The following is a 27,274-nucleotide window of genomic DNA, read 5'->3' as shown; positions in this document are numbered from 1 at the left end:
GCCGGCTACATCGCAGCCACGTAACATTTGGGGGCCGCTGAGGTTCTACTTTGTGAGGGCCAGGCAGGCCTCGGCCTCACAGGTGGAGTCCGGGGTGGTGCCTGAGGGGGTGAGCTGAGGGGATGATGTTTCCTTTATTTCTGTCATGACTCCGCTTCAGACTCGGTGGGTTTGCTTATACCGTGTTACATTGCTACATATGGAAGTTCCCGCTAGTTGGGATCCTTATTCTGAGTTGGTTGACAAAGGTGGGGAGTGGAGGGTGGGGCGAGGGTACCCCCAACAACTGGTTTGGACCATGATGTAGAGTACTATAACGTCCATCACTGTGTGTGTACCTGTCAGGCGCGACTTGATTGATATGTAAAATGACTATTTGCAATGCAATGTGGCTATTCTTCCATATTTGAAAAAAAAAGTTTAAAAAAAAGTCAGTGACAAACAGTCAAAGTATGAATCATCAGAGAAAAGTGTGCCTTTTCACTGGCATGCCTCGAAAAATATCAAATATTACCAGACCTGCAGGTCTAGTGACTTGAATAATGTACTCGACCAAACTATAATGTGCTTGGCCTGTGAACTGGTCTCAAATTGTGTAATCCCAGGCAAATATTTTATTTTACAATGTCGCATTTTTTGCCATCATCACATAAGAGAACACCTGCAAATATGCAAGTTCAGCATTTCTGCTGTACATAAAAGTCTTGTTTTATTTATTAGCCTTACATTTTGCTCCACGTATAATAAAAATCTAGCCCACGGATAAGCAACACAATACCCCCCATTTGCCTCTTAGTTCTCTAATAGCACTGTCATCAGGACGGGGACAAGAATGTTTCTCAATTAAATGTGTTAAAAACTCACTTTTGATGAGAATACAACTAAAGCATGATGTGGGAGCATACTGTCATTTACAAACACCACATTTTCCAATGATATGGCTACAAACTTTCGAATTAACATGCAGTTTTACTGATAAAACTATATATTGTCTAAACAATTATCTGTGGAAACTGGGTTTCAGCAAAAATATACATCATTTCCACAACACCAAGTAAAGTGTTCCGATTTATTTTCATCCTATTAAAATCTTTTATCATCACACAGATTTACAAAAAAAAATTGCTTTTATAACTGCTGAAGTCTATTTTGAAATGGTTGTTAAGTTCATTTACAAGTTATTTAAATGTGTGTTAGAAAACAATCGACATCCCACAGACTTTCTTTGGTATCTTCATTACTATGTAAATAAATGATGACTCCTCGTAAGGTCCCAACCCAGGATGCACAGCAAAGTTAGTTCTCAGATAAATAAGCTCCAAGAGTTTATTCTATTTGTCCATTTTATTGTTTCAATTTGAAATGGAAAAAACTTTTGGAACTTATTTATCTGCGAACTAACTTTTTACTATGTATCCGGGGATGGGACCTGACGAGGAGTCAATATTTATTTATCTATATTTTGCGCGCCCATGAGCAGAGGACGATTCCAGGGCTGCATGCTGCAACATGCAGCCTTTAAGCACTGCAAAATCTTATGAGGGTTTAATTTGGTGTGCATTCTACCTCTTTTGGTGATCAGATCTTCATTTCTATGCCATGCATTCTCCCCTTACTTATATGTCACCTGCAGCTCAGCCAGTGTGACTGTGAGGTAGTATAATGCTGATGTGTGCATGGTTTGAGCGAGTGTCAGTTGGAATGAGTGGACTGAGCAGCAAGGATGCTGCTCCCGAATAGGACACTTTACTCTGCACGCATTTACAACGCGTGCCATGATCCCGTGTTTTCTTGTCCGCAAGAACTTTTACAATGCAGGCCGTTACAATTCCATCCATTAAAATGCATTGTCCATTACAACGCAATTTACTATTTTAACTCCACCGGAGCGTTGTAATGGTGAATGCGTTGTAATGGTTTGTAGTGTAAAGCCCTGCGTTGTAAAAGTTTTTGCGGAGTTAAAAATGCGGGGTAATGACAAGGGCTGTAACGCATGCTGAGTAAAAGATGTTTCCCGCTTCTCCCAGTGGGGCCTTCCTGCTTCCTTACTGCCATCTTTACCTGTAACCTGAAACTCCTAGCTGGAGCATAATTCTTATCCTGTTTCATCTATACTACTGGCTACTCTGCCTCTTCATTTATTACACTTTCATTTTAGTCTTCGTAAGCAGGAATGTCAAACAGTTCTCTTAACAACATCCTCTAACTTTGCAGTCAGACAAAGTAAACACCAACCTGTAGAATAAAATAAGCAGCACATTATAAGACATTAATGGACATTTGACCTTTGTCTCTGAACTAGAGTAAAAACAAGATAAAAATAAGATTTAAAGGCATCTTTATTGTTCATTCACTTTCTGAATAAATACAACACTTGTTGTTTGTCAGTTCGACAGAATGGGCCAATAGGACCTAAAATTAACTTGTCCTGATAAGATCTGACTTGCCATAGCGAGAGGATGAGTAGCTTTCTCGAGACATGAAAAGTACTTGCAAAGTGAGATAAACGTGATGGGCTGTAATAACGGTTTACCAGTAAGGAAAATACTGTTTATTGCATTTAACAACTTACTTGATCTTTGATGTAGGAGGCTGTTGCTTTGTGGTCTGTCCATGACATGTAAAATATAAGAGAAAATGTAATTTAGATAATTGTTGTAGAAATATACAACCATATTTTCTAAGACTAAAATAGAGGACAACACAGCACTGAAAAATACTTGCAAATTAAACAAAGCCATAAGCACAACATGCTGTAATTGGTGGTGGAGCAACTGGTATTTCCAGATCTGAGGCAGACCTTTAGCCAGTGAATATGTCACAGATGAATCAACCTATCCCAAAAAATAAAGGTTATTAATTACACTATTCAAGAGGGCAACGTAATTTAAAACAATCCTACACTACTGGGCTATAGGCCCCCAATATTTTGGAAGACAATACACCATTAATTAAACATCTGCAGCTGACTTTTTAATCCAGGAACCATTATCAAGTGTTGTCAGAACGTCTAGCTCGCTTGCAAGCATATGTTTTGTTTGTTCATTTAACCTATTAAAAACAAGTAATACCCATATTAAAACGGAACACAGCAACTTGTTATTTAGGTCTCGGCCTGCGATAGCTGCGCAGACATGCGCGGTCGAGCTGGCGAGATTTAATGACTTGGAGTATTTTTCACTAACTAGGTTAAGCCCCGCCCCTCTTTTCCATTGGCTGGCGTCACTGTTCATGCTAAACGGTGGCCAGCCATTAGCGAAGAGGTCCCAGTGACGTTCTTTCTCTTTAAGCCCTGTCCTTTTCAGACTGGGTTACTTGACTTACTGGTGGCATAAAAGGTTTCTTATCTTCTTTATAAGCGAAACAGATGGCCCCATAAAGAAGATTAGAAACCTTTTACGTCAGCAGGAAGTCAGTCTGAAAGGGACGGGCTAAAAGACAAAATGCTGTGTCATGGCGAGCGCTTGTTGGGTTTCTCGGCAGATCGTTGTGCTGGGATCACAGCATTCAGGTTTTTAATGTGACTTATAGATCGAAATGATTGCGTTGAGCTTGCCTCCTGGGCTACTTTAAAGCAAAGGGGCCTTGAGAATGCACGCTTTTCTTGGAGCTGCCTAGCTAATCTTTTACTACGCTTTTCTTGGAGCTGCCTAGCCAATCTTTCCCTGGCCTAGTTGAACTCGTGATCCCAACCGGCTAAAACAACACCCGCCCCTCCTCAAAAAATATGAGTGGTGAGGTGCCCAGGGAAGGGCAGCATTTTGCAAGAACATAATGTGTTTAGAGACATTTTTATTAAGTTAGTTATCTGCTGTGATTTCTCGGTCCTCGGTTCCAGACCATCTCTTTTGCCGTTCCTGGTGCAGCAGCGTAGAACCAGTAGCTCCCCAGTGCTGACTCCCCCCCACTCTTTGTATTTATTTATCTGCCGAGCCTCCGTGTGCAGAGGAGGCTGCCTCCTCCCCGCCTCCAGGTCCCCAGCAGCAGCAGCCGCGCGCTGCCTGTGTCTGCTGCCGGCCGGGCACAGCCTGCCTGTCACTTGAGCTCTCCTTGGCCTTCAGTGGAGGGAGGAAGGAGGGGTGGTGGATGGGATGGGAGAGGAGGGCAGAGGAGGAAAGAGGGGGGGGAAAGGAGGTGGGAGGAGGGAGAATGTCTCGTCAGCAATTGCTTGAGACAAGCTTCCATGTGTGAAAGCTACTTGGCATGAATGCCTGGGCCGTACCAAGTCTGGCGAGAGAGGGGGAGCCGACAAGCGGGTGGCACGGACCAAGGCAGACAATAGGCCCCTAAAGTGGCTCTGAGTGTGTGTGGCTCGGAGTGTGTGTGACTCTGGGTGTGTGTGGCTCTGAGTGTGTGTGGCTCTGAGTGTGTGTGGCTCTGAGTGTGTGTGGCTCTGAGTGTGTGTGGCTCTGTGTGTGTGTGGCTCTGTGTGTGTGTGGCTCTGTGTGTGTGTGTGTGGCTCTGTGTGTGTGTGGCTCTGTGTGTGTGTGTGTGGCTCTGTGTGTGTGTGGCTCTGTGTGTGTGTGTGTGGCTCTGTGTGTGTGTGTGTGGCTCTGTGTGTGTGTGTGTGGCTCTGTGTGTGGCTCTGTGTGTGGCTCTGTGTGTGTGTGTGTGGCTCTGTGTGTGTGTGTGGCTCTGTGTGTGTGTGTGGCTCTGTGTGTGTGTGTGGCTCTGTGTGTGTGTGTGGCTCTGTGTGTGTGTGTGGCTCTGTGTGTGTGTGTGGCTCTGTGTGTGTGTGTGGCTCTGTGTGTGTGTGTGGCTGTGTGTGTGTGTGGCTCTGTGTGTGTGTGTGGCTGTGTGTGTGTGTGGCTCTGTGTGTGTGTGTGGCTCTGTGTGTGTGTGTGGCTCTGTGTGTGTGTGTGGCTCTGTGTGTGTGTGTGGCTCTGTGTGTGTGTGTGGCTCTGTGTGTGTGTGTGGCTCTGTGTGTGTGGCTCTGTGCGTGTGTGGCTCTGTGTGTGTGTGTGGCTCTGTGTGTGTGTGGCTCTGTGTGCGTGTGTGGCTCAGTGTGCGTGTGTGGCTCAGTGTGCGTGTGTGGCTCAGTGTGCGTGTGTGGCTCAGTGTGTGTGTGTGGCTCAGTGTGTGTGTGTGGCTCTGTGTGTGTGGCTCTGTGCGTGTGGCGCTGTGCGTGTGGCTCTGTGCGTGTGGCTCTGTGCGTGTGGCTCTGTGCGTGTGGCTCTGTGCGTGTGGCTCTGTGCGTGTGGCTCTGTGCGTGTGGCTCTGTGCGTGTGGCTCTGTGCGTGTGGCTCTGTGCGTGTGGCTCTGTGCGTGTGGCTCTGTGCGTGTGGCTCTGTGCGTGTGGCTCTGTGCGTGTGGCTCTGTGCGTGTGGCTCTGTGCGTGTGGCTCTGTGCGTGTGGCTCTGTGCGTGTGGCTCTGTGCGTGTGGCTCTGTGCGTGTGGCTCTGTGCGTGTGGCTCTGTGCGTGTGGCTCTGTGCGTGTGGCTCTGTGCGTGTGGCTCTGTGCGTGTGGCTCTGTGCGTGTGGCTCTGTGCGTGTGGCTCTGTGTGTGTGTGGCTGTGTGTGTGTGTGTGGCTCTGTGTGTGTGTGGCGCTGTGCGTGTGGCTCTGTGCGTGTGGCTGTGTGCGTGTGGCTGTGTGTGTGTGGCTGTGTGTGTGTGGCTGTGTGTGTGTGGCTGTGTGTGTGTGGCTGTGTGTGTGTGGCTGTGTGTGTGTGGCTGTGTGGCTGTGTGTGTTTTTTTAAACAAATAAAACACGTTATTTGCAATGTCAATAGCTCAAACTCGCGTAAATACGCAACCTAAAAATGCAATAGGTCGCACATTTGCGAGAGATTAAGCTATTAGCATTGTAAATGACAATGCCATTTATTTATCGCTTCTCAAAACCAACAATAAGTAAAAAGAAATTAATTTACAATGCCAATAGCTCTAACTTTTGCAAAGGCGAGACATTTGCATTGTAAATGCTTGTCTTTTGAGGGGGTCGGGGGACAGATGGGTGCAGTCTATAGCAAAGCTGAGGGCGGGTCAAAAAAGCAGGCTCTGGAAAGAGGCAGAGAGGGGCCGAGAAAGCAGGCTCTAGGAAGAGGCAGGAGGTGGGGCAAGAAAGCAGGCTCTGTGTGTGTGTGTGTGCGGCACTGTGTGTGTGGCTCTGTGTGTGTGTGTGGCTCGGTGTGTGTGTGTGTGTGTGGCTCGGTGTGTGTGTGTGTGTGTGGCTCGGTGTGTGTGTGTGTGTGTGTGTGCGTGGCTGTGTGTGTGTGGCTGTGTGTGTGTGGCTGTGTGTGTGTGGCTGTGTGTGTGTGGCTGTGTGTGTGTGTGTGTGTGGCTGTGTGTGTGTGTGTGTGTGGCTGTGTGTGTGTGTGTGTGTGGCTGTGTGTGTGTGTGTGTGTGGCTGTGTGTGTGTGTGTGTGTGGCTGTGTGTGTGTGTGTGTGTGGCTGTGTGTGTGTGTGTGTGTGGCTGTGTGTGTGTGTGTGGCTGTGTGTGTGTGTGTGTGTGGCTGTGTGTGTGTGTGTGTGTGGCTGTGTGTGTGTGTGTGTGTGGCTGTGTGTGTGTGTGTGTGGCTGTGTGTGTGGCTCTGTGTGTGTATGTGTGTGGCTGTGTGTGTGTGTGTGTGGCTCTGTGTGTGTATGTGTGTGGCTGTGTGTGTGGCTCTGAGTGTGTGTGGCTCTGAGTGTGTGTGGCTCTGAGTGTGTGTGGCTCTGAGTGTGTGTGGCTCTGAGTGTGTGTGGCTCTGAGTGTGTGTGGCTCTGAGTGTGTGTGGCTCTGAGTGTGTGTGGCTCTGAGTGTGTGTGGCTCTGAGTGTGTGTGGCTCTGAGTGTGTGTGGCTCTGAGTGTGTGTGGCTCTGAGTGTGTGTGGCTCTGAGTGTGTGTGGCTCTGAGTGTGTGTGGCTCTGAGTGTGTGTGGCTCTGAGTGTGTGTGGCTCTGAGTGTGTGTGGCTCTGAGTGTGTGTGGCTCTGAGTGTGTGTGGCTCTGTGTGTGTGTGGCTCTGTGTGTGTGTGGCTCTGTGTGTGTGTGGCTCTGTGTGTGTGTGGCTCTGTGTGTGTGTGGCTCTGTGTGTGTGTGGCTCTGTGTGTGTGTGGCTCTGTGTGTGTGTGGCTCTGTGTGTGTGTGGCTCTGTGTGTGTGTGGCTCTGTGTGTGTGTGGCTCTGTGTGTGTGTGGCTCTGTGTGTGTGTGGCTCTGTGTGTGTGTGGCTCTGTGTGTGTGTGGCTCTGTGTGTGTGTGGCTCTGTGTGTGTGTGGCTCTGTGTGTGTGTGGCTCTGTGTGTGTGTGGCTCTGTGTGTGTGTGGCTCTGTGTGTGTGTGGCTCTGTGTGTGTGTGGCTCTGTGTGTGTGTGGCTCTGTGTGTGTGTGGCTCTGTGTGTGTGTGGCTCTGTGTGTGTGTGGCTCTGTGTGTGTGTGGCTCTGTGTGTGTGTGGCTCTGTGTGTGTGTGGCTCTGTGTGTGTGTGGCTCTGTGTGTGTGTGGCTCTGTGTGTGTGTGGCTCTGTGTGTGTGTGGCTCTGTGTGTGTGTGGCTCTGTGTGTGTGTGGCTCTGTGTGTGTGTGGCTCTGTGTGTGTGTGGCTCTGTGTGTGTGTGGCTCTGTGTGTGTGTGGCTCTGTGTGTGTGTGGCTCTGTGTGTGTGTGGCTCTGTGTGTGTGTGGCTCTGTGTGTGGGTGGCTCTGTGTGTGTGTGGCTCTGTGTGTGTGTGTGGCTCTGTGTGTGTGTGTGGCTCTGTGTGTGTGTGTGGCTCTGTGTGTGTGTGTGGCTCTGTGTGTGTGTGTGTGGCTCTGTGTGTGTGTGTGTGGCTCTGTGTGTGTGTGTGTGGCTCTGTGTGTGTGTGTGGCTCTGTGTGTGTGTGTGGCTCTGTATCGGTTTTCAAAACCAACACAAGTAAAAAGAAATTCATTTACAATGCCAATAGCTCTAACTTTTGCAAAGGCGAGACAGTTGCATTGTAAATGCTTGTCTTTTGAGAGGGTCGGGGGACAGATGGGTGCAGTCTATAGCAAAGGTGAGGGCGGGCCAAAAAAGCAGGCTCTGGAAAGAGGCAGAGAGGGGCCGGGAAAGCAGGCTCTAGGAAGAGGCAGGAGGTGGGGCAAGAAAGCAGGCTCTGGGAATAAGTGCAGGGGTAAGAAATTAGGCTCGAAAAGTGGGGGATGGGGGGCTCAAGAAAGTAGGCATCAGGAAAAGGGAGGGTGCAAAGTAAGCAGGCAACGGGAATAGGCAGGGGGCCAAGGAAGCAGGCTTGGGAGGGAGGCCAAGAAAGCAGGCTCCAGCAAGGGGGCGGGGGGCATAAGGCTCCTGGGAGAGGGATATGATAATAGAGCCTGGCTGGGTAAAGGGGCAAGAAAGCCCGGTCCTGGCAAAGAGGTTAGCAGAACTTGAGAGACAAGAGAATAACCCTGGAGAGAAAAGAGGGCATCCCTCTGAGCTGGCGCAAGAGAGCAAGCAGACAGAACAGGACAAGAGAAAAGACCAAGGAGTGACAAAAAAAGCTGGCCAGGGGTGACTTTAAATTAGTCCTGTTGGTGACAAAACAGCAGGTCCATGGGAGTAACAAGAAAGCAGGCCATGGAGGGTGACCAAACAGCAGGACCAAGGCAGTGACTAAGACAGTTGCTGTCCCTAGAAGAGTGATCACCAGCAAGGTGTGGTGAATATGCAATTATCAGGTCTTAAACAATGTAAACGTTCCTACGAGGGATGTATGACATTACATCGCATGCTTTTACAACGCATACCATTACAACGCATAATGCTTTTAGGCGCTGGATAGTGAATTGTTTAATTTACTATTCCAACTCCAATCCCCGTGGATAGTAGGGAAGGTGTTGGATAGTACATTAAACCTATTCCCTATCCTAGAGCGCCCCCCAGCGCAATGCGTTGTAATGGTTTGCGTTGTAAAAGTTGCGTTGTAAAGGCACTGCGTGGTAAAAGCTGCGTTGTAAAGGTTGCTCACCCCCTACGAGACACACCTCTTGATGATCCTACTACCAAGAGACTTTTTTCAGATGGCACCATCTAGCTTTTGACATGAAGAGATCCTTTAGACAAACAAAGCAATGCAACTACAAATAGACGTGGTACAAATGACAGAACCGCTGGTGAAAGATGGTAATTAAGGGGCGTGGCTTGGCGCTCGGCGGTGATGGCGGCACTCGGCTGAAGCTCCACGGAAGCTTCAGGAGACACGCCGCTTGTGGACCGTCTTTTCCTGCTCGGACGCATGTTGCTGCATCGGAGCGCTCCAGGGCACTTCTGAGGCTGTTGAAACTGCTTTTCCTGGAATTAGAGGGGACATTTTCACCGCAGTAAGTTCTTCCGACGATTTTCTGAGTGCGGCCGCCATTTTGCGTTTCCGGCCGCGCTTCACCTCCTACATGCGCACGGAACGCTTCTTGTTTGCGGGGCTCTCTCTTCAGCCAAACTTCACTCTCCTATGTAAGACCCTGCCTCACAACTACTTTTGCGACTTTTTCATATCCTCATCACTCCAATAATAAGGCGAATTGTCCCTACCTCACAGCTATTTATGGCCGCCATTTTGTGCCCTTTCAAACATCTTCTGCCTCATTTGTGATGCTGCCGCATGAATTTATATGCCATTAGGAACAGTTTTTTTCTCTTCTTGCCCAAGCATTGTTGGTTAACGCTACTTCGGACCCTGCTGACGTCGCGGTGAATGACGACTTCGATTTCAAGCATGGGATTGCGCCTTTATCCTGGTGTTTATGGTGGATAAGTCTCTGGTGATTACAAGGGTGTAACTGGTTGCCGCTGTGACTCTTTGCACATTTGAAGTGTGACTTGGGCATTTCACTACTGGCTGCCAGCAGTACCTCTTGGTCTACTCACCTTTCTTCAGCTTCCTGGGGCACTACACCTTTTCTACGTGAGAGATACCAGGTATTTCTACTGCGCAGTTTTCTGTGTTTATCTCAACATGTTCAATTCTGGTTAAGCTCCTCTCAATGGCTTCATATGGCTCAGCTTGGTGACATAAGTTCCATCTTTCAGACTAAGCCTTCATCCTGTTAGTCGTTTATCTGCACCCTGTGCCTTGTACCTCCAGCAAGTGTTTCCCTTCAACGTCCTTAATGCCTGCCTCCTCTCTCCAAAAACTCTCCTCATAGCTATCTCACACCTGCCTGGGACATTATCCGCCCCCTTCCGCAAGCAGCGTTCGCTGCGTGGCTGATACCTTCGAACTAGCTTCTTTATGAGGCGGCTCAAATCTATGTCGCGCCTACCTTCTGCAGCACCGACAAAGGTTGCCTTTGTCAAAAATTCCAACGTTTTTTCTGCTCTTTCTAAGTTAGAAGACTCTCTCACCTCATCTGGCTCGGACACAGTCATGGAGCCCTCTCAGCCAGTACCAGGGAAAACCAATGTCAAGCGACAGAAAAAGGATCCTCCTTCGCCAGTCAAACAGTCAACGCCCGTCTCAATGGAACTCTTGCTGGAAGAGATAAGATCTTTTCGCCCCTTTCTAGAGGAAATCAGGACCTTGCGTCCCTTCATGGAGGAAACCAATGTCAAACTCCAAGCTCTAACGGACAATTGGTCACAGATTGACACGAGAGTCTCCTCGGTAGAGCAGTCCGTCGCATCATTTCAGGAAACTTGCTCCATGGTTTCTCATCTGACGTCACAGGTGGGCACACTCCAGAAACAGGTAGAGGAGTTGGAAAATAGAAACAGGCGGAATAACCTTCGCATTTACGGCTTGGTAGAAGGTCTTGAGGGCTCGGACTCACTTGCTTTTTTCAAGTCTTTCCTCCCTAAATTACTTTGTCTACCTGAAAGTACGAATCTTAACATTCAGCGTGCTCATCGACTAGGTTGTCCACCTACTTCTGCCTCTGCATCGCAACGTCCAAGGGGCGTAATTCTATACTTTTTGGAGTACACTGACCTTCTGAAGGTTCTGACAGCTGCCAAGGCTTCTCCAACATGGTCTGGCTCTTCCTTATTCTTCGCTCAAGATTATGCAAAGGCGACTGCAAACCGTCGGAAAGCCTTCTTAGGCATGAGAGAAGATCTTCGTTCCATGGGTGCTAGATACGGCATTTACCATCCCTGATTATTTAAAGTTACCTATAATAACAAGACGACGACCTATGAAGATCCAGTACGACTGCAGAGCTTTATCAACGCACATAAGACTACCGCCATGGACTCCTCTGGACCCTCCTCCTCTTGCCCTGGTTGAGCTGAAGTCGTGCTTGCCTTCATATTGTTCTTGTTTTGGGTCTCTTTTTCCCTTTCTACAATGTTTTACCCTTTCGATTGTTCTCTCCCTTAAGTTGCATTGTTGTTGGTTGTTTCATGTTCTTGTTTGCCCTATGTTTATGGTTTAAATCTATGTCTACCCTCTCTGCCTCCACAGGAATCCCTCTCCGTCTGATGATGTCTCCCTGGCTTCCTGCCCAGCTGACCTTGGATGTGTTGCCTCACCCACGTGGTCCTATCCCCCCTCGGCTCCTTTTCGTTTTTTCCTTTTGTAGGTATGTTTTTCCCATGTATCTTCCTCTTCTCCCTTTTTTTGTTTTCCACCCTTCCTCTTGTATTTCATGTTTCTTGTTTGTGCAGAAGTGATAACTTTTTCTTTTCAGGTTGTATTTACGTCTATGCCTTTTCTCTTCTCACTTTGACCCTTTTGGGTTTATTTCTTATTTCCACCCTGTTCTATCTTTTTGCCTACTTTTCTGCTCTCTTTGCTCTTTTCTCTCTCTTTCTTTTCTTAATCACTACTACGTATCTCTCTTCTTTTCTCCATTCTTATTCATGGGTTCTTTCTCCTGATTTTTTCCTATCACATTTCCTCTGGTTTATTTTGTATATTATGTCATTGAATATAGTTTCATGGAATGTTAAGGGTATTAATTACCCAATTAAGCGCAAGAGAATTTTGTCACACCTAGCCAAATTGAATGTTGATGTGGCGTTTCTCCAGGAAACCCACCTTTCTGACACAGTCTGCCAAGCTTAAAAGAGGCTGGGTGGGTGAGGTTTTACATTCACAGGGTGATGGTAAACGTAATGGTGTAGCAATTTTATGTCGCAGATCTCTCCCTCTCACAATAATTTCTCAAGAGTCGGACACTAACGGCAGATGGACACATGTCAGACTGTCTTAGAGGTGTTCCAATCTCTTTCCTTAATGTCTATGCTCCCACCAATGGTGAACCTCTTTTTTGGGCTGAGTTCTCTCAGCGTATCACCCAATTTATGGATGAAAATTTTATTCTTGCTGGTGACTGCAACCAACCCCTAGATCCCTTTGTTGACAGAACGTCTGATGCCTCTTATATCCCTAACAAATCACACAGACTTTTTACTCAGGTCATCTCCCAACATAAGCTTGTTGACTCTTGGAGACTTTGTAATCCGACCCTGCGAGAGTTTACTTTTTACTCTCCTTCTCACCGATCCCAGTCGCGGACTGACTATATTTTTGTTTCTCACAGTCTCGCCCAAACACTTACTGTCGCTGAAATAGGTCCGATTTTATTATCGGATCATGCCCCTGTTTTAATTAGCGTTGACGTGCTTCCTAGAATCACTGGACCCAAGAGGTGGCGCTTTAACAATGCCCTACTTCTGGATCCTAAATTCACCGATTCCTTCACTGAATTTAATTTTTTTTGTTCAATAATGCGCCTTCCACCCCAAAATATATCATCTGGGATGCTTTTAAGGCAGCAGCACGCGACTTTATTATTGGTTATGTCGCAAAAAAAGTAGAATTGCACGTCAACTCACTAAGAATCTTCTTTATGACATTAAGAGATTGGAACACGCCTACTTTATTTCGCATTCGAAAGACAGCCTTACAGCTCTTGTCACTGCCAAGATGAAATTTAATGAGAAGTCTACAGAAGACGCCTCCTTATATCTGCTAAAGTCAAGTGCAGAAATAAGGCTGGGAAAATTCTCGCCAACTATTTGAAGGTCAAACACAACAAGCTGAACATTGACTCCATTTACAACACCAACTCTAACCTGCAGCACAAAGACGCCGACATCCTCACAGAGTTCTCCCGTTTTTACCAAACTCTTTACACCTCCGATACTCCATCCTCTCTCCATTCCCTCACACACTTTTTCTCCACTATTCAAAAGCCTGAACAATTCCCTCTTGATCTTTCCCTTTTGGAGACTGACATCTCGCAGAAGGAATTGCTCACTGCGCTTCGTCATCTCAAACTCATCAAGGTCCCTGGACCAGATGGTTTTACCGTTGAATTTTATCTACACTTTTCAAAGTTACTGATCCCAAAACTTCACTTCCTCCTGGACACTTTTGTTGCTCTAGACAACTCCTCGGGGACCTTTTCCGATGCACACATTTGTTTGATACCCAAAGAAGGAAAGGACCCGCAGTATTGCAAAAATTATAGACCTATTTCCCTTGTGAATATTGACTATAAAATCTTCGCCAAATCGCTGGCGATACGGCTGGGCCATTTGCTTCCTGACATCTTAGGCGAAGAGCAGTCTAGTTTTGTTAAGGGGTGGTACATCACCGATAATACTAGGCTTTTATTTAATATATTATCAAAATCATCGCGTTTACAACATTCCCTTGCAGCGATCGCCCTAGATGCCGAAAAGGCGTTTGATAGGGTTGAATGGCCATATCTTTTCCACACTCTTGGTTGGTTCGGCTTTGGACCCAATTTCATCACCTTAGTCTCACTGTTGTATTCTCATCCACGCGCTGCGGTATACGCGAATGGTCAGATTTCCTCCTACTTTGCTCTTGGTAGAGGTGTTCGCCAAGGCTGTCCTCTTTCACCTTTCCTTTTCAACCTAGCTTTGGAGCCCTTCCTGTCCAAGCTTTGCCAGAATCCCAACATACAGGGTTTCCAGACCGTGGAGTCCCACATTAAACTTGCTGCCTATGCGGACGATATTTTACTCTTCATCTCTAACCCCACAGATTCCATTCACGCTTTCCTTGAGGAAGTGAGGAACTATTCCTTAATTTCTGGCTATAAGCTTAACAACGACAAATGTGAGATTTTGCCCCTGACGAAGTTCACTTTTAAACCTGATTTCAGCGCTTCCAATTTTACCTGGAGCCCCTCCCACATTAAATATTTAGGTTTGCACATCACCCCCTCTATTTCAGACACCGTCTCCTTATGTTTGAATAAGTGCACCCAAAAAATATCTGACCCAACGGCAAGGTGGCATCCCCTCTATTTGTCCTGGTGGGGACGTCTTGACACCATTAAGATGATGCTATCCCCCATTATTCTATACACAATTTCTAATATTCCTGTATCCATCCCAGCAAAATTTTTCAAGAAAATTAATTTGGTTTTGTCCTCCTTTTTGTGGCATAACAAACAACCCAGAATGTCTCTTACCAGATTAATTTGCCCTACTTCTGAAGGAGGAGTCAATTTTCCGGACTTCCCAGCCTACCAAAAGGCCTTTCTGCTGCGCCAAGCTTCCTTTTGTTATGTTATGTTATGTTATGTTAATTAATCATTTTTATAGCGCACGGCTACTCAAAAAGAGTGTCCCGGCGCTTTTATTGGAGAAAGAAAAAGCTGCAACATAATAACATAACACCAAAAAAAAGACTAAAAGAGAAGTGATCCAAGGATTCGAAAGAGACCGGCTACTGAGTAAACAGCCACGTTTTAAGGCCTTTCCTAAAAGCCAGCAAGCTAGTGGCTCCCCGCAGGGCCAGTGGCAAAGAGTTCCATAGCTGAGATGCCAGCAATCCAAAAGAGCGGCCGCCAAGGCGCGTTTTCTTTACCCGAGGGACAGCAGCCAGGTGCAGGGATTCCGACCTCAGAGATCTGGTCGGATGGTAAAAGACCAGTCTCTTTTGGAGGTACTTAGCTCCCCCCTTGTGCAGAGCTTTATAGGCCAAAGTCAGCGCCTTAAAGGCAATCCTCTTGCGGATGGGCAACCAATGTAAAGTTGCCAACAGGCCAGAGGCACTGGAGCGCCTACTAAGGCCGAAGATTGCCCTGGCCGCGGCGTTCTGCACCACTTGAAGCCGCTGCAGCAAGTACTCTGGAAGGCCCAGGTAAAGAATGTTGGAATAATCCAACCTGGACCCAATCAGAGCCTGAACTGTCAGCGTCCTATGCTCCACGGATAACAGAGGAAGGAACCTCCGCAGCATCCTAAGGATGCCAAAGCACATGCCCGACACCCCCAGTATCTGAGATTTCAGGGTTAACCTGTTATCCATCTTCACCCCTAGATTCTTTGCAACCTGAGAGGAGCAGGATGGAGGGAACATATCCAGTGGCCACCAAGTCTGCCAGTCAGGCTCGGTGTCACACCCAAAGAAAAGTACTTCGGATTTGTCGGAATTGCACTTAAGGCTGTTTAGATGGAACCAGTGAAAAACAGCCCCAAGGCAATCCCGAATACTGTCCCCGTCAAAGTCACCTCCTCTCTTACAAGAGAAGATGAGCTGGGTGTCATCTGCGTAAGATACGATCTGGGCACCATGCGACTCCACCAGCGCCGCCAACTGGGTCATAATGATGTTAAAGAGGGTCGGGCTCAAAATGGAGCCCTGAGGGACCCCGACTCCCAGAGGCGGCATCATGGCGGAATCAGGCGGGGCCCAGATCGTTTGCCGGCGGCCGGCAAGAAAGGAAGAAAACCAGTCGAACACCGTCCCCCGTATGCCTATCTCGCGAAGTCTTGCGAGAAGACCAGCATGGGGAACGGTGTCGAAAGCCGCCGACAGGTCTAACATCACCAGCATGACTTTGCCCCCAGAGTCCAGAACACCTTTAATGGTTTCCGAAACCTCCAGGAGCGCTGTCTCAGTGCTAAGATGGGGAAGATGGGGACGAAAGCCCGATTGGGTGGCGTGCAGGATCTCATTAGATTCAAGAAAATTGGAGAGCACGCCTTGAACGTGCTTTTCCAGAATCTTCGTGAGGGCCGGCAGCAAAGAGATGGGCCTATAATTAACTGGGGCCTTCGGGTCTAGGCCAGGTTTTTTGGTTGCTAGATCCCTTTTCCCCCTGTCCTTTATGGGCTAAGGTGGAGCGCCTCTTCCTCTCCCCATTCTCCTTCACTGAATATATTTCTTTCTCACGTAAACCATCCTTGATCCCCACCCCTATTCATAAGTTCACTGCCAAGCTCCTTTTGTCCTTTAACTCTCCCCCCCCCCCCCCCCCCCGTGACCATTGCGGACTTCCTCTCATTCACCATTTGGCATAACAAATATCTTTTGATCCATGACAAACCCTTTCACTGGAAATCCTGGAGGCACAGAGGATTGGTTTGGATCTCGCAGCTCTTCTCGCGTTCCACTTTTCTCCCTTTCCCCACTCTTTCCGCCTCCTTTGGTCTGCCCCCATCCTTTGCCCCCAAGTACCTTCTACTTAAAACTGCGGTGATGGCAGTCTACATTCGACTCCCCCACAAACAACCTCCCCCCACTTCTCTCACCCCTGCTTCACAACTTCACTCTCTCCTACGCACTACTCCCAAAGCCTCTGCTATTTACAAATACCTTCATGCCAATACATCCGTTCAACCTAAGTCTATGGTGGAAGAGCAATGGGAACATGACCTTGCTACATCGTGGCCGGTATCCTTATGGGACAAGATATGGACAAAGGTCCGCAAAACGTCTAGAGCAGCGTCCTTGGAGCAATCCATGTTTTTCATTTACAACAGGCTATTACACACCCCTTTTACCCTTAACAAGCGGTTTTCAACTGTTTCAGACACTTGTTGGTCCTGTTCCTTGCCACACACTACCCTGTTTCACATGTTATTTCTCTGCAAACCTGTACATGATTTTTGGCTGCAGGTTTGGGCTCGGATTAATGTAATTTTCCACACACATATCCCCCTGTCACACACTCATCTCTTTCTAGGGAGCCTTTCACCTTGTTGGGAAGGTACTGACCTAAACGTTTTTATTGTTGACCTGCTGTTGCGTTCCAGCAGATTACCGTTAATTGGAAGACTTCATCAAACATTTCTCTTAAAGCGTGGTGGTACAATGTTTGTCATAACCATAGGCTTGACAATGCTTTTGTTTTTCCTGCTCAATTGGCGGCAAAACGTGCAGATATATGGCTTCCTATTACAATGTATCTAGACAACTGTGCAACTTGCTCGTTTTGCCCACAACCTGCCCAGCAGGAGGTCTCCAAGCCCCCCTGATACCCTTTGCATGCCCATTCTCTTCTACATTATTGCCTGATATGTTCTCCTCCATACCTGATTTTGATGCATAACCAATATACCCCCTATATTTAATTCTATCGCCCATGATTAGTTTTGGTAACTTAGCCCCTTGTAATGTATATCTTGATAGTTCTTTCTTTGCTTCCCTTCCCCTCTCCCTTATCTTCTCCCTTTTTGCTTATGTACCATGTATTGTTGCCTTATTTTATGACTAACAACATTTATTTTCTTAACTTAAAAAAAAAAAAGATGGTAATTAATGGTTTAGAAGATGTTAATTATGCCAGAGGAAGATGATGGAATACTTCACATCACTGCAGACATGGAAATGGATTGAGACTTATGTGGGCTCGTTGGGCTAACAGTTTAAGGGCCTATCCCCAATATTCCCCCACCTCTGGTACAGGACAGTGCAGTGGAGAAAGGTGAAGTAGATGGTTTCATGTTCAAACCAGAAGACAAGGATCACACAGACCACTGGGCTGGATACAAAGCATTGTACAAAAAGATTTAAAGTTACCCTGACCAAGCAGCTTACCCTCTTGACTTCTGGTTGCTACGTCGAGTGGTGAGAAAATGGTAGTTGTTCAGTAATTGTATACTTATGCCCCCAATAATAACGATCCTTCATACTTTAGTAAAGTGGCCATGATTCTGGATGGTCACATGGGACTGTTAGTTTCGTAGGCGTGCAATAACAAATGTATAGGCAGTCAAGGACACTTTACACACTCCTTCAAGATTTGGAAGTACAGAATCTAAGACACTGCTGAAACAGAGTATTATAATTTGTGGAATGTCTGGATGCACCATCATTGTGATAATAGACTTTTCTCATTTTACTATCCAGTGCATCCCTTGTATTCTCAAACTGATTTTCTACTGACTGGTTATAGCGATTTACACCAGGAATACCTTGAAATGTCCCTATACGACCATGCTGGGGATAGGTACACATGCTATGCTTGTGCCTATTTGGTGGATCCAAAATACAAGATTGAAGGAGACAGTTTCTAGGAATGAGCTTAAGACCAAGAATATTTTATTATTTTGTGAAAACAAAGATACTATCTATAGCAAGGGATGAAGTGGAAGCATTTAAAGTTACAGCACAAGGTTACTATTCAGGGACTTCTACAATCACCAACAACATTGGCAAGAGAGGGGTTGGTACCCTTGAAAAGAATTAGGGTGAGACTACTAGGCAAAGTATCTCCAATTCACCCTTAGGACCAGCAATAAGCTCATATTTTGGATAGGCTAATAACTTGCTCCTATGGACTGAGTAACTGTGACTATATTAATTTTTTACTAAACGGAGGAATCCTGGCCAGAAGGCTAGTGGGACTGTTATGGTAGATTAATATTCAAAGAGAACCTAGGATCATCTCTGCAATTAATGATTTGAGATGGGGTTTGATGATTGCTCAACCTGGTAATATTGAAACATTTACTTATTATTATCTAGCCTCTATTCTAGAAAAAAACAAGGAAGGATACCGAATGGATATCTGAACTATCAACAGAAACATGCTGCCTGATCTTATCTCCAGTGGAAGCTGAACCACTGGATTTGCCTTTTTTCTAGCCAAAGATACTATATCTGCTAATAAGACCAGAGGTAGAGGAAAAATGTCTCTGGCTGAGCAGTCAAATTCTACATCAAATATGCTGCAATTACTGTGCCCAAATTAATGGAACTGTTTGAGCAAGCTCTGACAGGGGAATCCCTCTTGTTGAAATTATTTCAGACGTTGGTGGTTTTGATCCTTTAACCACTCAGGAATACCGTTAACTGTGGGACTTTATCAGATTGTCACTGGTTAATGTTGGCATGACTATTCTAACCATTGTGTCCTCATTTAGGGTGGGTCTGTTGATGCAGACAGTGGTGCATCCAGATGAGGTTGCTTCTATTTCTGGCAGGAATAGAATGAAGAATCTTAGGTGGCACTTCTTGCTTAAAGAACAGCACTAGCTGATGCACAAAATGATTTTAATACCTTAGCCTGCAAATTCCTGAACCTGTTGCTTAAAACTTATGCGCTAAGCTCAGATTTTTTTTTTTTTTTAATGGACTACAATTTTACACACTGCTCCAACAGCATAACCGAGGCCTCAAATATCATCTACATATCCCCACAGGTAGCCAAATGAATCGGAGTGGGCTTCCCTTTTTCCCACTGATTTCGGTTTAGAGTCCCTGGTTTTGGTGTTTCGGTAGAAAGTAACTGATTGCAATTCACCGCTGAAAACGGGTTCCTCATGTCATTTCCCCGATATGCAGATTATGTATTGCTTTATATTGAGGACCCACTGGGTCCACTTTCTTGGAGGCAATTGACAAATTTGAAGTGGTGTCTGAACTTTGAATCAGTTGGGAGAAAATGTTGCCCCAGCCTGTGAAAGTTATCAAAGTAGCAGACTTAAAGTTGCCAATAAGGGTACCTAAAGACATGTTTAAATGTCTGTGAGTGTGTGCCAATGCAATAGATTTTATGAGAGAAATATGGTGGCAGTGTTAAAGTGCATGATGGTAAAATTATTTTAGCTGCCATTGATAAGTAGTATTGTGAAAGCTAAACAAAATCACACTAATGCCAAGGTTTCTGTACATTTTCTAAGCCATACCACTTTGGACCTCTCAGAAATATTTTAAGCCGACTACAAACTACTTATTTTATTTTACTATTAACAGAGGTTGGATCTCACTACATAAATTGTGACTGTCCTATTCGGTAAGGGGTTGGAGTGAATATATTGGAAGTCCACTCTGCATCACGTTGGTCAGTGAATGGGGCGTATCTGGATGGATAAGGTACCCAAAATGATTGTTCAGGTCATGGGAGATACAATTACACATTTTGATGTGGTTAACAGGTAGCTTGATTGCCTCCGGGACCCTGTAAAATTATTGCAAAGTATTGGAGGACACAGTCCAGTCCAGGGTTTACGTTTTTCGAACAGTCTACCTGGAACGTAATTGTGAATTTACTGTGGTGGGTAGGAAGAGAGTGAAAACTGAGTGGGACTGGTGGATCCCTAAGAGTGGCACAGATATAAACAGGTTAATAACATATGATTACTTTATAAATTAATATTGCTTCACAGGATTCAATTTTTTAACAGTCTGCCATGCTTAGCTGCATGTGCCAAAACCACAATGCACCACGGCCCTAATACTTTGGAAATGTTCCTAGTGAATTTTACATTGAAAACTCGGACTACTGTTGGTAAATGGGTCTCGACTTTCACATGTTTTATCAGACCTACTTCAAACTCTTCTGTCCATAGAGAAAAAAAGTGGGACTTTGACCTGGGCTCAGAGGTGCACGATGCAGAATGGCAGAGGGCCTGTCAACATAAGAAATATCTATCAAACAATAGCAGATTCCAACCTCATACATTACTAAGCTGCATAAGGACCTATGCTATTTCTAGAACATACCGTGCTAAGAACCATCCACTAATCTAGCTTGCCCTAGGTGCAATTTTCCCCATCAAAATGTCTGGCACATGCAATACCTACTTTTTGGGATAGCCGGGGAATTCTCATGGCAGGATTTTCTGACTGAGGACTGTGCACAAATGCTAAATTGCACATACTGTGCTTGTTGGCTTTGGGGGGAAAAAGAAACCTGCTACTTGAATTGCTGGCTTGTTTGGTGCTGACCAAGCCTTGTATGGCCATGACATGGAAGATTGTCCGAAACAAGGAGGTCTGCAAGGATAAACAAGCATTTGCAATGCAATAGGTCTCGCATTTGGAAAGTTTGAGCTATTGGTATTGTAAATGACACATTTTTAGGTCGAGCGTAGCGATGGACCTTTTGTTAGCGTGTCTGGGGGAATGTGAGACAGCGATCGCCCATGCGCCTCGCTGTCTCAGATTCGTTCGTGTGAACGCGCTTTTGAATCTAGCTGCTGGGAGCTGCAAAACAATAAGGCAGACTTTGACGATGCGAGCGCCTGTTCCCGCCCCCCGCCTTCAAACACTCACCGGCTGCAAGGGGGGGGCTCCTCTGACGGCGGCAGGACGTCTGTGACTCTTTGGGCTGGCGGCCCCAGGCACTCCACACTCCATGGGAGCCCCGGGCCGCGGGAGGACGTCCATTCTTCTTCCGGGCGGGCGCTGGCCAATCACAGCGCGGCGGCGGCCGTCACTCAACGTTAGCCTCGCTGTCGTTCTCCCTCCCCCCCGCTCCTCTATGGGGCGCGCGCACCACTAGTTAAAATAGTGCGCATACTTATTTGCATACAGTATCAAGCTAATCCTGCTTGTTTCATTAAGCAGCGGCTTCAGGGGCTCATGTGTCTGCATGGCGTAAAGCCGATAACTTATTTGCATACAATAATCCTGTGTTGGGAACTATCACCGTCATGCTGCAGACCCTCCCTGCGCCAGGCTACTTGGTCCAATCTGCGCAGATCTCCTGTTTATTTTTACTATTTTGCCGTTTTCGCAAAGTGGTGCGCGCGCACCCCTGGTTTCACTTTTGCCGGCTTCGCGAGTAGTGCACGCGCACCCCAGCTACAGAACCGAAGCTTGCTGGGTTCGAGACATGGTTTTCTGTGCAGTGAAGTTCCTTTCTTTATTTTATTTATTTATTTATTTATGCATTTTTATATAGCGCGGACTTTACCCGAAGGTGTCAGAGCGCTTCACAAAAGTGTTCACTCCAAGCGATAGTACGGTATGTTGACTGAAGGGGAAGCTGTAACTATGGTTACCATAAGCTTTTGTCTAAGCCTGAGTACAGACTGAGGCGGGACGCATTAATCTTTTGATGGTGAAACTCTTTTCTGCGCTCTGTAAATATACGCCTGGTAGTTGGCTGGCCAACCTTTTGTTTTCTTCAGAAGCACGGGTCATCCTTACTGGTTAATACCGTAAACTTTACTAATAACCTCCACTAAACACGAAGTTCTGTTGTTGGCACTCCCCCGGAGACGATACAAACTGCCGTTTGTCTCTTCCTGGTTCTGCTTTAGGGTGGCGTGCCCCTGCCTAGCACCGCCCTGTGCTTTGCAAGTGTGATTTTGTGTTCCCAGCTTCATTAATGGGTAGTCAGGATTGAATAAAAAGAAATTGAATTTGAATTTAACATTTTGAAAGTACAGAAGAATTTGGGGAATAACTACAAATCCTCACTGCTTGTTTTTCTTCAAGCGATCATGTTTCATGCTCTTTTTGCTGTTATTTTCCGGAACATGTGTGCCTGTGTAACAACATCTTGAAAGAACTATGAGGATCATGAGTAGTGCATGCTGCCACATGCTGCAGGCACGTCGGCCCCGTCTCTTTTTCTCAAAGGGACCCTCCTATGATGTTTCTCGCACCTCATTACTTGCAGTTTAACTGTTTTACTTGTTTGGGTCAAACCACATCAGTCCAATCTGAAGACGTCTGGCACCCCCTCCCCTTTGGCACATTCCACATTGTGTATTTGGTGGAACACATTGTCTGCTTTCTTCCAGGAGACCACAAAGAAAAAGCATTTCCAACATCTGAATATTTGTAATAATTATGTGTATTTAAGAGCTACAATGGAATCGGTGGAATTAATTTTTTAGCATTGAAAATTAGGAAATTACCCCTGCTAAAAAGAGCAATTACAGCATTTAAAATGTGAACCTGGACCAAATGGAATGGTGCGAGGATTTGCGGCGAAATGTCAAAAGTATTTTTTGCAGTTACTTTTCCTCGCAGTGGGGCCATGTGCTTGCTTCTTTGAGGAGTTCCGTTGTTGCCTTAGGTGGCGACCTTGCTTTGCTGTAGGGGCGCTTCCGGCAGGATATCTACCACCTTAATGAGCTCTCAAAACAAGTTTCATGTTATGGCTTTATCACACTTTTCATACGCAACTGCTATTTTCTCACATGAGCGCCTGCCGAGCTGTACATCTGCTTTGCTAGATTGCTTTTTCCCATAAATGAGCTAGGAGTCGAGGTTTTATGGATGTGTCTGCGACTCCAGCCTTCCTTCAGTGAACCCTCAGACTTAAAATGTAATGGTACCAGGTCAGTGTCATAAACCCAGTACACCAGAAGATCAAGACTTTGTATTTAGATAGCTGTGCACTTTGCCATTTTGGGTTCACTCAGCGCCACCACAGCATCAATCTGTGCAACCATTCAACAACAACTGGTTCAAATATGTTCTCTCAATGTTTCAAGCTGTCACAAAAAGATGTTAATATTTCATTTCTGTTCTTGGATTTTCGTCACAATAAAATACACTGAACATAATCTTCACAAAAGTTATATACAAAAGTTTAAGCTATTGCCATTATAAATTACAATAACTTTTATTTAAGTATTAATTATTAAGAAAAATTAAAAGCCATTGTTATTTGTAATATCAATACATCTAAGTCACGTAAATACAACACATATTGCAGTACAAATTCTATAGGTGTCCCATTTGCGAAAGTTATAACCATTGGCATTGTAAATGACAAAGCTATTAATTTTGCTATTTTCAAAACCAACACATAAATAAAAAATGTGTCATTTACAATACCAATAGCTCAAACTTTCCTAATGCGAGACCTATTGCATTGCAAATGCTTGTTTATTTATGTTTTGTTTTTGAAAATAGCTAAATTAATAGCTTTGTCATTTACAATGCCAATAGTTTTAACTTTCGCAAATGTGACACCTACAGCATTTGTAAAGCAATATGTGTTGTATTTACGTGACTTACATGTATTGATATTACAAATAACAATGGCTGTTAATTTTTTTTATAATAAATACTTAAATAAAAGTTATTGTAATTTATAATGGCAATAGCTTAAACGTTTGTAAATAACCTTTGTGAAGATTATGTTCAGTGTATTTTATTGTGACGAAAATCCAAGAACAGAAGTGAAATATTAAATTTTTTTTGTCACATTTGTAATAAAGCTTGAAACATTGAGAGAACATATTTGAACCAGTTGTTGTTGAATGGTTGCACAGATTGATGATGTGGTGGTGAGTGATGTTGTGATGGCGAACGATTGATGCTGTGGTGTTCAGTGATGCAGTGGTAGCGCATAGCGATGTTGTGGTGCCCCTGAGTGATGGTGTGGTGGTGCTGAGTGATGCTGTATGCTATGCTATGTTTTGTTTTGCTATCCTAGGCTTTGATTTGTTATGCTATGCTGTGTTTTGTTATGCTATGCTATGCTAGGTTTTGTTATGCTATGCTTTGCTATGCTATGCTTTGTTATGCTATGCTTTGTTATGCTATGCTTTGTTATGTTATGTTGTGTTTTATTATGCTATGCTTTGTTTTGCATTGCTATTTTTATGCTATGCTGTGCTTTTTTGTGTTTGGTATGCTATGCTATGTTTTGCTATGCTATTATGTTTTGTTTTGCTCTGCTATGTTTTGTTAAGCTATGCTATGTTTTGTTTTATTATGCTATGCTTTGTTTTGCTATGCTATGGTTTGTTATGCTATGCTATGTTTTGTTATGCTTTGTTTTGCTATCCTATGCTTTGTTTTGTTATGCTATGCTATGTTTATTTTTGCTATCCTATGTTTTGTTATGCTAAGTTTTGTTATGCTATACTATGTTGTTGTTGGACACGGCCTCGTGGCGTGGTCCGACCCCTTCCGCATGGAGGGCCCAGGACGACATCGGCCCTCCATTTACCTACTATCGACCCCCCTGACACGCACATTCACGAACCATCGGCGAGAGCAGCCTCCCCGGCCACCTACAACCCCTCTCGGGTACCCCAGCGGAAACTGCTCGCCAACGCTGCCAGCCTGGCAACCTGACCAGGCCACCCTTTCCGGCCGGCTCCATCTCGGGGCCATCACGACCCGAACACGTGGCCGCCGCCATCCCGGGCCCCGGCCCCAGCAAAGCCCCGACATTGAGGCACCAAGATCCTCCTAGGTGGTAAAGTGGCCACTCGACAAGATCCAGGAGGAGAGTTTCGATGGGCCTCCAGCCGCCCCCGGACGCCTGGTATCAATCGCCCTCCAGCCTCCCTGGGCGCTGGCTCCACCCCCCTGCTGGGTGTCTGGACACCTTCATCCCGGCCCCTCTGACCCCCAGGCGCGAGGGTCCGGATATCAAAGCCCTCCAGTCCTATATCTGGGCCAGCCCTGGATTAGGACGGCAGTTGTATCTGGAGTCGAAGCCCTGCTGACCTCGTAGCGGCTGATCCTGATCCGAACTCTTGCACCTGGAACCTTCGAGGCCCTGCTGACGCTGTCGCGGCCTGACCAAACTGAACCACCTTCGAGGCCCTGCTGACGCTGTCGCGGCCTGACCAAGCGGAACTACCTTCGAGGCCCTGCTGACGCTGTCGCGGCCTGACCAAGCTGAACTATCTTCGAGGCCCTGCTGACGCTGTCGCGGCCTGACCAAGCTGAACCACCTTCGAGGCCCTGCTGACGCTGTCGCGGCCTGACCCCTTGAACTATCCACGCACCAGTGGGTGCCAAGACTGTCCCGCTACCCCCTTTCCCCGAGACCACGACTTTACGGATCCCTCGATCCTTGCCCGCTATCCTGCCAAGACCTTTCTTTGATTACTTATATAAAGATTCTTGTGAATATCCTTCCTGTGTGACGTCTATCTGTAAGTAGTGTGATTGCTCTGCTGTTACGATTGTAGGAGAGAAGCCTCGCCAAGGAGGCCTCCCTACGGCGCTCCGCCTGTTCCAAAAAGAGAGGTGGGTCTCGGGGCGAACAGTCAGACACCTTCTGTCTCCCCTGGGGTCGCCTTTCCAACAGTTGTGTTATGTTATGCTATTTTTTTGTGTTTTGCTATGCTATGTTTTGTTATGCTATGCTATGCTATGCTATGTTTTGTTATGCTATGCTATGTTTTGCTAGGTTTTGTTATGCTATGCTATGTTCTGATATGTTTTGTTGTGTTTTGATACGCTATGCTATGTTTTGTTATACTATGCTATGTTTTGTTGTGTTTTGTTATGCTATGCTATGCTATGCTGTGTTTTGCTATGCTATGTTTTGTTGTGCTATCCTATGCTTTGTTTGGTTATGCTATGTTTTGCTATCCTATGCTTTTTTGTTATGCTATGCTATGCTGTGTTTTGCTATGCTATGTTTTGTTATGCTATGCTGGTGAGGGTGGGTGAGGGTGTGGGAGGGTGAGATGGTTGTGAGGGCGAGGGGTGTGGGGGTGAGGGGGTGAGGGGGGGTGAGGGGGTGTGAGGGTGTGCGAGTGATGGGGTGTGAGGGTGAGGGGGGTGAGGGTGAGGGGGGGTGAGGGTGAGGGGGGGTGAGGGTGAGAGGGTTGTGAGGGGGTGTGCGGGTGAGGGGGTGTGAGGGAGGGTGAGGGTGTGTGAGGGTGGGTGAGAGGGTGTGTGAGGGTGTGTGAGAGGGTGTGTGAGGGTGAGGGGGGCGTGAGGGTGAGGGGGGCGTGAGGGTGAGGGGGCGTGAGGGTGAGGGGGCGTGAGGGTGAGGGGGCGTGAGGGTGAGGGGGCGTGAGGGTGAGGGGGCGTGAGGGGGCGTGAGGGTGAGGGGGCGTGAGGGGGCGTGAGGGTGAGGGGGCGTGAGGGTGAGGGGGCGTGAGGGTGAGGGGGCGTGAGGGGGCGTGAGGGTGAGGGGGCGTGAGGGTGAGGGGGCGGGAGGGTGAGGGGGCGTGAGGGTGAGGGTGTGATGGTGGGTGAGAGGGTGTGTGAGGGTGAGTGAGGGTGAGAGGGTGAGTGAGGGTGAGAGGGTGAGTGAGGGTGAGTGAGGGTGAGAGGGTGAGTGAGGGTGAGAGGGTGAGTGAGGGTGAGGGGGTGTGATGGTGAGTGGGGGTGTGATGGTGAGTGGGGGTGAGTGAGGGTGAGAGTGTGTGAGGGTGTGTGAGGGAGGGTGAGGGTGAGTGAGGGTGAGGGGGTGTGGGTGGGTGAGAGGGTGTGTGAGGGTGAGAGGGTGTGTGAGGGTGAGAGGGGGTGTGAGGGTGAGTGAGGGTGTGTGAGGGAGGGTGAGGGTGTGTCAGGGTGAGAGGGTTGTGAAGGTGAGGGTGGGGGTGGGGGTGGGTGAGAGGGTGTGTGAGAGTGAGGGGGTGTGAGGGTTGTGATGGGGTGGGTGAGGGGTGTGAGAGTGAGGGTGTGAGGGTGAGTGAGGGTGAGTGAGGGTGAGGGGGTGTGAGGGTGAGGGGGGGTGAGGGTGAGGGGG

The 27,274-nt window shown here is 46.7% G+C and overlaps 1 protein-coding gene across 1 annotated transcript in view; it reads right to left on the bottom strand.

Annotated features, from left to right (window-relative positions):
• SUGT1 (SGT1 assembly cochaperone of MIS12 kinetochore complex) overlaps positions 1-27,274 on the bottom strand; it is a 289,493-nt gene that overhangs the window by 136,158 nt on the left and 126,061 nt on the right. Inside the window, exon 3 of the mRNA XM_078657403.1 lies at positions 2,573-2,607. Within this exon, the coding sequence (XP_078513529.1) occupies positions 2,573-2,607 (35 nt within the window). The remainder of the gene's footprint in view (positions 1-2,572; positions 2,608-27,274) is intronic.

Source organism: Lissotriton helveticus, chromosome 8 (genome assembly GCF_964261635.1).
Source record: "Lissotriton helveticus chromosome 8, aLisHel1.1, whole genome shotgun sequence".
In the NCBI taxonomy this organism is placed as follows: Eukaryota; Metazoa; Chordata; class Amphibia; order Caudata; family Salamandridae; genus Lissotriton; species Lissotriton helveticus.
The sequence above is the reverse complement of the archived record's forward strand: the minus strand, read 5'-3'. Positions and strand labels throughout refer to the sequence as shown.